We start from the raw sequence: 11,690 nt of genomic DNA, 5'->3' as shown, positions 1-11,690 counted from the left end.
CTGGGTTTGGGTTTTCCCCAATTTTAAAATATGGGGATGGGTCGGGTAATGGGGACACTAGTACCCACCCCGAACCCGTCCCCGAACCCGCCCCGTTTATTTCATTATGTACAATATTATTTATTTTTGATAATTTAGAATATTAAATATGTGGTCAATGTTTTGATATTTTAATTTTAATTTATTATTTAAAATATTTGAAATGTATGTATGGAATTTTTTTAGATTCTTTTATTTTATTATTTGTATTGTAACTTTATTTTGGAGAAAATAACTATTTCTACTAAAAAAATCATTTCACTAAATGAATAGTGGCGGGGGCGGGGATACTCGAACCCAACCCGAACCCGTTTGGGACGGGTTTGGGTTTTGATTCTCCATCCCCGTTTGGGTTTGGGGCGGGGAATGGGGATTGTTTGGGGATTCGGGTTTGGGTTTGGGGGAGGTAGAAATCGTCCCAGACCCGTCCTGTTGCCATGCATAGTTGCACGATTGGGTTGAAATCCTTAGACCAAGTAAAAAGTTTGAGCAACCCCAGATTGATATTTCATGAAGCGACCGAGCGAGCACTTCGGACATCCTTAATTGATGAAAACAAAAATTCATAGAACACTTTTCCAAGAGACATTACTCCCTAACGACCTAAACCCTTCCATAAGGTTTTTAACTTGTCACACAAGGCAATTACAGTGAGAGCAGACAAACCTTTAGGCCAGATGACTCTAGCATATAGATTGTGCTTGCATGCCTCTATCCCTGCTAGATACTGTTCTTCGAGGATTGAAAATGACAAACAATCGCCTTTAACACAAGGTTTAGGCAGTTAACTCAAGGGGATATCACAAACATTTTTTACGACATCGACAAAAGTTTTGTGTGGAATCGGGTGGTTTGGCTTGACTGTCGTTGGGGATTCTGACGAATGAAGACATGACCAAGGGATTACGAAAGATTTGGTGGATAACGAGGTTGTTTTGGCCATGGCGGTGGGGTAGAAAGGAGATCTATGGAAGAAGCAAGGTGACCCAACAAGATGATTGTAAAATAAGAATGTGTGAATGTGTGATGAAAATGGAGAATTTGTATGTCCAAAACAATCTTATTTTTATATTAAAATCTTCCCTCTCCCTCCACCTCCAATCACGGGGCTCTAATGGACCTACTATAATTAAATTATAAGTAAGTGGCAGATGGTATTGGTAAGGATCATTTTAATAATTTGACATTATTTTGTAGCGCCAAAAGCTTTATTTTTATAAAATCCCTCGGTCCATTAGCTAGAGGGTCATTTAAAGTCGTAGTAAAATTCAGTATGAAATGATTAGGGATGTTCATTGGTTCAGACAAATTCGAACCAAACCTGAATCCAAAGCAAACCATGGTGTTAGAGTCAGACATATTTTTAGTTTTGGCAAAAACTGAATCAAACCAATGAAATTCAATATTAATTGATTTGAGTAACAAATTTTTAAAATTATATCCAAACGAATCATAGTTAATTAGTATAATATATATTATCATTATAGTAGAAACTAATATAAGATATTCAATTTTAAAAATAAAAAAAATGAAACTTTATTTGTGATATTCAGAATCTATATGGAGAACTAAAAAAATTAAAGATTTTATATTATTTTAGAAAATTAATTAATGTAATTAGATAGTTTTTAAATAAATTATTGAAATAAAATAAAAGTTATAAGAAATTTAACTATATCTAAAAATTTTACTAATTCAAAAACTATAATACTTTCAAGAAATACATTTGAAAATCTAACTTAAACTACTCGATTAGAGTTTAAATTTGTCGAAAAAAATTCACAATTTCATCTAAATATTTAGGAACCTTACAAATTTTATAAAATAGTACACTAAAAATTACTAAAAATTTATATAATTTCATCACATAATAATTATACCACTTGCAATCTTCATTAGACATATTATTTTTACAAATGCCATAATGCCTTCAACAAGAATTATTCTTAATGCAATTGTCAACTTTACTGTCATAACTAGTTCGGAAGGGACAAAAATTTGGAGTGAATCTTTAAACATACTTTTAAAAGACAATATAATCATTCTCATATATAATCGAATTGACTCATGAACCTAACGATTCGAATTATATATAGTTCCTATTCAGCTCATTTAGTTAACGAATTTAATTATTCGCTCAAATTCAACTCATTTGTTTCATGAATTTAATTCAACGATTTAATCGTCAAACCGAATTCCAAACTTTATTTCCGAGTTGGTTCGATTCATTCTCACTCTTAAGAGAAATTACTTTTAAGTCAAAATTATATGATTAGTTTTATTATGAGACAACATAACCATGTTATTCATAATCTTACAAGAATATTAATAGTCGTTTTATCATTTATGTTAACTCTTATGTTTTCAATTTTATTCTAACATATTGCTGATGTTAATAATAAGAAAATTATTTCACAATTGAATGTCAATCATATGACACTAGATAAAAACAAACTACAATTTGTCATTACCAAAAATTCAATAAAAATTCTCTCTCCAGTTAAGCTACTATCAATCAATGACCTATTCATCAACATGCACTTCTCACATATTTGTGTTAGCGAGTAAGAGAAGATTTAAATGTCAAATACTATCTAACTATCATTAATTTTGAATGTAACATCTTTTATTGTTCTGCATCCTTCCTATGTTGTTGGTTTGTTCACCAACATTCTTAACTTTTGTCTTCAACAAATGTGGTTTCAGCTTGTTTACATCTGATTGTTGAACTGGTTTCAGAAAAAACTCTTCAGCTCCTTCTTCTAAACATCTTATTCAATCAAAAAATAAAAGAAAATTAGGACTTGTGAAATTCCAAGTTTGAAATTTTGCAAAAAGTTGTAAGTTCTGATATGTGGATTCTATTTCTCTTACCTGTTGATTCTTGATGGAACATTCTCCGATGACATAATCACAACTGGTATGTCTTTAAGAGAATTAGATTCCTGCAAATCATTATATACTTTTATGAATTTTGACTCATAAAACGCTTACAGAAACACTTACAAATCAACGACGGACATTGAATCATCTATTTGTAATTGATTTGAAATTTATTTCAATATAATTAATATTCAAAAAGAATATATAATTTTGATTTTGGCAGCTAACATAAAGATTTGAATATAATTAATCCGATTATATGTATTATTAAAGATTGCGAGGGAACTACAATTTAAAATCTTGGTCATAAATTATTATTATTATTATATAAGAAGTGTTTGAAAAATTGAAAATATATGACATTTAATTCTGAAATCAGATCCCACCATTTCAATTTCAAATTTTATTATGCATTCAAAATTTGAAAATTTGAAGACACTAATAGAAATTTTTTTATCAAATACAAAACGTAATCAATTTTACATAAAATCCAAGATAAGCACTTTTCAAATAACCTATGAACTTATTTAGTTACCTTGATTTTTCTCAGCAGATCATAACCTGTCATTCCTGGCATACAATAATCAGTTATAATCAGATTCACTTCCACAACCTGCAAGAACAATTAAGCCAAAAGATTAAGGATTAAGATCATAATCATTCAAAAACTTATCCATTAAAAATGATTAAACTATATATATTATAATTAATATAAACATTTAGCAACGGAATTATACCTGATCTGTTTCCGTAGCAATAGATGAAACCTTTTCATTCCTCACCTCATCTTCAACCAAACCAAGAAACTTCAAAGCCTTACTTCCAGAATCAACCACAGTAACTGTAATTAAAAAAAAAACATAACAAATCAAATTTAGACATCAAAATTAATAATAAAAACATATTTGAAACCGCATTATCAGATCCATCAACACACTACATGTCACAAATATCTGACACTGCGGTTTCAAACATATACAAATGAAAACATTTATATTAATGATAAAATATGTCTGAAACCGCAGTGTCAGATTCATCTTACACGACATATGTTCTAAACTATAACAACTTGAAACATTTGTCGCGAACATCTTACACTGTGGTTTCAATCAGATATATTGTAAGTAATTACCATGAAATGAAGAGGTTTTGAGGAGTCTTTCAATCAACATTCTATCAATAACACTATCATCAACAGCCAAAACATGGAACTGTGCCATTATTTGAATAGTGAAATATGAAAATACAAGACAAGAATGAAGTTAAGAATGTTTGAGGAAATAAAGGAAGAGAAACGTTTGTGTGATGATGAAAAAGATGTGAATGAGGATATGAGATTTAAAAAGGGTGGACATCATATTCGAGGAGATACAAAATCCTCTTAGGAAATCTGACAGTTTGGAAAGAAAGATCCTGACAGATTTTATTGCAGAATCTGACAGATTTTCTTTGTTGATTTTTGAATTGAAAAACAAGCAAAGATGGTCCTCTTATTCTACCAAACTTTTAATTTAATTCTTTGTTATATTATTATTATTATTTTACTTTTTTATGAATTTAATTGGTATTAACAAAAATGTTTTATAGTATCAATTAATTATAATAGTAAATTTTTTATTAATTTTCGACTTATATTTTAACAACGTCCTAAAAAGTAAACGCAAATACTTTGGTATTTTTTAATTTATCTAAAGTAATATCATGATTCACTAACTTAATGCATATTATAATAAAAAAATTTACCGTTTAAGTTATTAATGCTTAATAAATAATTTTTCGAACAAATAAATAGATTCTCTCATTGAACTAATTTTTTATAAGTACTTGAGTCTATGATTAATTGCAAATAGTTTAAAATGTTTAAATAAAGTGGATTCTTTCTCATTAAGTTGGATGAGATTTAGCACGGATGAAGTTAGTAAGAATGATTTGAAAGTTAAATGTGGTGGTTTGAAGATGTAATAACTGTGAGTGGTTCGGAGGCTTCGCAAGATATTTAGGTTCTTGTAATGCATATATTACTGAACTTTAGAGTGTGCTAGAAGGATTAAGATTAACAAATGAATTTGGATTTCGAATTATTGAACTTCATATAAATTTCAAAGTAGTTGTTAAAAATATTTTGGATTCTGCATAGGATAGTATAATTGGAATTTTATTAGTACGATAAATTCAACAATTGTTAAAACCAGAACGAGAGATGCATATTTGTCATATTTATCGTTGTTAGAAGGTGTCATTAATGGTTTCAGGATAGTCAATGTTCGACAATGTTGTGTGACCTAGTCGTAGTAGCTGTAGAGTGAGTTGTATTCAATAGAGTCGAGTACAACATATAATTGTTGTCTATGTGTAAGCTTGTTTTCGACATAGTCGAATACAACATATTGTAACTTATATGATTTTGTTTTGTGTTTCGGTTGCCAATACAAAGGCATTGTATGATGTAAATAAAAAAACTTCACTCAATAAAATTCTCCTTTTTTAAAAAAATCTCTCTCTCTCTCTCCTCTCTTTTCTTCTTCTTCTTCCCCATCTTTCTTGAAAACCCTAATTGTTCCAACAAATTAGTATCAACAAGTCTGAGTTCTGATTCAGTGAGATTCTGAAATGGCAATCAGAAACACAACATCAACGCAATTCTTAGGGAATCTATCGTTTTTCAAATGTGAGAACTATGAGAGGTTGGTTGCGCAAATGAATGTCATCTTTAGATTTAAAGATGTGGCTGAAATCGTGAATGATGGAGTACCAACATTGGAAGCAAATGCATATGATGTTCAAAAAGTTACACGCAAGGATGAAAGGAGGAAATATGGCAAAGCTCTCTTATTGATTAACCAATGTCTGGATCCTAATGTGTTCGAGAAGATAGTTGAAGAGGTTGTAATTTTGTGGTTTGGAGACTTCGCAAGATATTTAGGTTCTTGTAATGTATATATTACTGAACTTTGGAGTGTGCTAAAAGGATTAAGATTAACAAATGAATTTGGGTTTCGAATTATTGAACTTCATATAAATTCCAAAGTAGTTGTTAAAAACCGTTTGGATTTTGGACAGGGTAGTATAATTGGAATGTTATTAGTACAACAAATTTAACCATTGTTCAAACTAGAATGATAGGTGAAAATTTGTCATATTCATCGTTATTAGAAGGTGTAATTCGTGGTTTCAGTAAGTAATCAGTGTTCGACAAGGCTCTGTAACCTAGTCGAAGTAGTTGTAAAGTGAGTTGTATTCAATAGAGTCAAATACAACATATAATTTTTGTGTATGCGTGAGCTTGTATTCGACAGAGTCGAATACAACAAGTTGTAACTTGTGTGATTTTGTTGTGTTTCGGTTGCCTATACAAAGGTATTGTATGATGTAAATAAAAAAAACTTCACTCAATAAAATTCTCCTTTTTTTTCAAAACTCTCTCTCTCTCTCTCCTCTTTTCTTCTTCTTCTTCTTATTTCCCATCTTTGTTGAAAATCTCAATTGTTCCAACAAATTGATATAAATAAGTCTGAGTTCTAATTTAGCAAGATTTTAAAATGGCAGAGGGAAACATAACATCAACGCAATTCCTAGGGAACCTACTGGTCTTCAAATATGAGAACTACGAGAGGTGGGTTGCGCAAATGAAGGTCATCTTCAGATTTAAAGATGTGATTGAAATCGTGAATGATGGAGTACTAACATTGACAGTAAATGCATATGATGTTCAAAAAGTTACGCGCAAGGGTGAAAGGAAGAAATTTGGTAAAACTTTGTTCTTGATTAACCAATGTGTGGATCCTAATGTCTTGAAGAAAGACATGTTTGATGAGTTGAAGATAAGCATCAGGATGAGAGGTCTTGAAAACATGCATTAGGGGTGTGTTAGAAGGTGTAATTCGTGGTTTTAGTAAACAGTCAGTGTTCGGCAGGGCTGTATGACCCAGTCGAAGTAGCTGCAGAGCGAGCTGTATTTGGAAAAGTTGAATACAACATATAGTTGTTGTCTATCTGTAAGCATGTATTCGACAAATTCGAATATAGCAGGTTGTAACTTGTATGGGTTTGTTTTATGTTTTGGTTGCCTATATAAAGGCATCTCTCTCTCTCTCTCTCTCTCTCTCTCTCTCTCTCCTCTTCTTCTTCTTCTTCGTTTCAACAATCGTAAGTCGAATACTTTTGCAAATACACTTGTCAACACAAGGAGTGATCTACGTTTGATGTTTTGTGAACGAGTTTCTGCTCAAATATCTCTTTTGTTAGGCGATTGTATTAAAGCCTAATACTTTTACAAATAAACTTGTCAACACTTATATTATAACCTATACTTCTATGTTGTGAGGCAATTATATTATTACCTATACTTCTATGTTGATTGCTTAGTAATTTTTTATCTTTGAACTTTGACCTTTTCATTTAAAAAAAAACTCAATTGTTGATTTATTATTATAATAATAATAATACAGTATTATTATTAACTTTATAATTATTTTTAAGTTTTTCTTCAAAAATTTGAAGTTTTATTGTCTCCAATCAAACATTCTATTTTCTTTTTCTCTTGATTCATGTTTCCTATGAAATGTCTCCTCTCATATCATTTTAACGTCATTTTTATTAATGTTCTGGTCTCCATTATCTTAATATATCTAAACTAAAAATTATGAAGAATTTCTCCTCCCATCTTCTAATTTCTAATTTGCTCAAATCTAAAAATTATACTATCCAAATAATTCTTAAAAATATATTTCAACATAAAAAAAAAAACTATCAAAAAAACCATGTCGATAAATTCTTCACATTTTCAAGGGCCAGATTAAGAAACTTTCGAAACAATTCTATTTGACACTTTTACTTTTTATTTCTTGAAGCAAGTTGACACCTTTACTTGGGGTGTGCTATATACTACTATTCACTTCACACCCCAATATCTTCTTTTAAGTGTGTGATCTCAATTACATTTCATCCACGTGCATGACCTGTTTAGCATTATGGCCCACCTATTGACACAAATTATTACTATGAGTATGTCCATAAATAGAAACTTTGCCGACTTGAATTTCTACGGCACTTTATGAAATAACTCATCTAAAGGTGTCATGGCCCTCATACCCGTTATTTTGTTACAATTAATTCATATTTTCAGAAATTTATAGTCAAAATTGATTTAGAGGATATTTTTATATTTTTTTAAAGAATCATTTGCATTTAAGTAAGTGAATAATGTGAATAAATTGTATCTTTATTTCTTTTATAGTGTGTGTATTTATCTGTGTAATCGTTTTAAGTAGTGAAAGTTTGTTATTATTCATTTTTCTCTCTTTTGTCATTGTTCATCTTTATCACTTTGTGCACCAACAATTGACATTTAAAGTTCCGGTTCAGATCCACATGGAAACACCACGGGAACACTAGTGGAATAGTGAGACGTTGTGTGATTGATTTTTGTTCGAAGAATTCATGTTGAATTTCTGATGAGAATCGTAATAGAATCACATATCTTGATTCTGTGGGATCGGGAAACACTGTGTTAAGGTGAGATATGAGTGTATGGCACAAGGTTGAAGATGAACGAAAACTGTAATCTGAGTACCAAGTTTTTAGTGTTCGATGACAAGAACTGGAATCGTTGGATGATTCAGATGCGTGTGTTGTTTGGAGTTCAAGATATTCTTGATCTCATAAACGATGGTTACGTTCAGGTTGCACTACCAGAAAATGCAACAGATATGCAGAGAAATGTTCAGCGTGATCTGAGGAAGAAGGATCAGAAGGCTCTGTTCTACATCCATCAGTGTGTGGATGTGAACGTCTTTGAGAAAATCGTTGATTCGACAATGGCAAAAGCTGTGTGGGACACACTAGTACGGTGCTACAACAATGATGCATCAATGAAGAAGGTGAAACTTCAGTCTCTACGTAAGAAGTATGAGAATCTCAGGATGAAGAACAATGAGAAGGTACCTGACTACATCTCCAGAGTAATTCTGATCACAAATTAGATGAATTCGTATGGAGAAACTCTCACAGAAGAAAGCATCTTTGAGAAGGTACTTAGATCTCTTACTCCTCAGTTTGATTACATCGTTATAGAAATTGAACATTCTAAAGATCTGAGCATCATGAGAATAGAAGAGCTGTAAAGTAGTCTAGAGGTGCAAGAGTTGCGTCTGACTGAAAGAACCTCCGAGAGAGAGGTAGAGCAGGCTCTGAAAGTTTCTTTTGTCAAGAAAGACCAGAAGCAGTCTTGGTCAGAAGTCAAGAAAAGACATGGTAGGTCTCAGAAGTCATAAACCTCAACTTTTGGGAGTCAGAAGGGAGAGGATAAGTATGACAAGAAAAAAGTTCAATGCTACTATTTTAAGAAGTTTGGCCACTTTGTTGCAGATTGTTGGTCAAACAAGGAGAGGAAATCAGAAGAAGTGGATATCGCCAGAAGTTATGATGATGAACATATGCTATTATTGGCTTCTAATTTTGATAGCGTGTCTCTAGAAGACTGGTGGTATATGTACACTGGTTGTTCAGACCATCTTACTGGAAATAAAAAATGGCTGGTTGATTTTGACTTTGGGAAGAAGACCAAGATCAGATGTGCTCATGATAGGTATCTGAATGTTGAAGGAATGGGAAATGTTAGAGTGATTCTGAATAATGGCAAATTTGCATTAATTCAGAATGTCTGGTATGTTCCTGGCATGAAGAGCAATCTGATGAGTGTAGGTCAATTAATTGAAAAAGGATTCTCAATTACCGTGAAGGAAAATCTTTTGAAGTTGTATGACTATAATCAGAAGCTGATTATGGAGTCAGAACAGGGAAAGAATAGAACTTTCAAGGTGAATGTTAAAACTGCAGACTCTGAATGTCTTAGCACAAGAAGTGTTATGAAGGAAAGTAAGTTGTGGCACAAAAGATTTGGTAATTTGAACTTCAGAAGCTTACGTAATCTGAATTCAAAGAAACTGGTACATGGATTTCCTACAATTAAGAAACCAGAAAAGTCATGCAATGTGTGCATGAGAGGGAAGAAACCAATATTGTCATTTGAATAAGAAGTAGCTCCAAGAGCAAAGCATGCTTTGGGAGTAGTGCATTATGATGTGTGTGGACCATTTCCAAAACCTTCACTAGGAGGGAATAAATACTTTGCTTCATTTGTGGATGAGTTCACCCGGATGACATGGGTATCCCATATAAAGTTCAAACACGAGGTGTTTGCTGAATTTAAGAAATTCAGAACCAAGGCTGAGAAACAGAGTGGTCAGATTCTGAAGATTCTCAGAACTGATGGTGGAGGTGAGTATAAATCTACATAGTTCAAGAAGTTATGTGAGGAGAATAGAATTGAGTATGAAGTGACTGCTCTATATACTCCTCAATACAATGGTCTTGTTGAAAGGAGAAACCGAACTTTGCTTGATATGGTAAGGAGCATGCTGAAGGAGAAGAAGCTTCCTAACACTTTGTGGGGAGAAGTTGTTACCACTGCAACATATGTGCTCAACAGGTGTCCAACCAAGAATAATAAGGAAATTGTTCCTTTTGAAAGGTGGACTTGAGATAGGCAAAGTGTGAGTCATTTCAGAGTATTTGGTTCTGTCTGTTATAAACACGTTCCAGATGCTACTATAAAGAAGTTGGATGATAGAAGCAAGGTGATATTAATGGTGGGGTATCATAGTACAGGTGCTTATAAGCTTTATTGTCCATTCACTAATAAGGTTGAAGTCAGTAGAGATATTGTTGTGAAAGAGTCAGAAGTATGGGATTGGAGTAAGTCTCAATCCAACTCCAATGCAGAGTTAAATTATGAAGATATTGATTCTGATTCTGAAGATGAGCCAGAGCCTGAAGAGAGTGAGTCAGAATCAGAAGGAGAGATTGATTCTGAGGAAGAATGTGATTTTGATCCAGATTCTGATGGTGATTCAAATTATGGTGATCCAGATTCGGATGGTGATTCAGATTCTAGTGGTAGTCCAGATTCTAGGAATATTCCAAATTCTGAAGGTGGTCATACTTATGAAGTCGGTACTTCAGGAGTTCTAGAATCTGATATTGTTCCATAATCAGAAGGTTCTGAACAAGTTCAGAGGCCACAAAGAATCAGAAACATCCAAAGAAGATTTGTAGAGTTTAACATGCTGCAAGATACTGAAGTAGACTATGAAGGGGAAGTTATTCAATGTTCCATGTTACTAGACTTTAAACTTGTTAGTACGGAAGAAGCTCTCTAGTAGAAAGTCTGGCTGAAGGCCATGGAAGAAGAACTTGATGCCATGGAGAGAAACAAGACTTGGAAGCTGGCAGAACTTCCAAAGAACAAGAAAGACATCAGCGTGAGATGGATTTATAAGGTGAAGCTAAATCCAGATGGATCAATTGGCAAACACAAAGCAAGGTTAGTTGTGAGAGGTATTCTGCAGAAACCTGGGTTAGGTTACTTTGAAGTGTTTGTGCATGTAGCAAAACATGAAACAATCAGACTGGTGATTGTGATAATTGCTAACAAGAATTGGCCTCTTATGCATTTAGACGTGAAATCTGCATTTCTGAATGGTTCATTAGAAGAAGAGGCTTATGTGTCACAACCTCCTGTATTTGAGAAAAATAATCGGAAAGGGAATGGTGCAAAGATTACACAAAGCTTTGTATAGACTGAAGCAAGCCCCTAGAGCTTGGAATCTGAAAATGAATTCATTTTTCAAGAAGCGGGGATTTCATAAATGTGAGATGGAGTATGGTGTCTATGTTCAACATACTTCTGAATGCAATGTGATTCTGGT

At 32.7% G+C, this 11,690-nt stretch overlaps 1 protein-coding gene across 1 annotated transcript; it reads right to left on the bottom strand.

Annotated features, from left to right (window-relative positions):
* Positions 1–2,431: 2,431 nt before the first annotated feature.
* LOC127082893 (two-component response regulator ORR9) lies at positions 2,432–4,315 on the bottom strand. Its single transcript, XM_051023119.1, has 5 exons — positions 4,055–4,315; positions 3,660–3,763; positions 3,458–3,535; positions 2,914–2,984; positions 2,432–2,809 (listed from the first exon to the last, which is right to left on the bottom strand). Exons 1-5 carry the CDS (start codon positions 4,140–4,142, stop codon positions 2,644–2,646), a joined length of 507 nt encoding a protein of 168 aa, XP_050879076.1. The 5' UTR covers positions 4,143–4,315; the 3' UTR covers positions 2,432–2,643.
* Positions 4,316–11,690: the final 7,375 nt, after the last annotated feature.

The sequence above is a fragment of the Lathyrus oleraceus genome, chromosome 5, assembly GCF_024323335.1.
Source record: "Lathyrus oleraceus cultivar Zhongwan6 chromosome 5, CAAS_Psat_ZW6_1.0, whole genome shotgun sequence".
NCBI classification, from domain to species: domain Eukaryota; kingdom Viridiplantae; phylum Streptophyta; class Magnoliopsida; order Fabales; family Fabaceae; genus Lathyrus; species Lathyrus oleraceus.
Note: the sequence above shows the minus strand (reverse complement) of the source record. Positions and strands in the feature narration are given on the sequence as shown.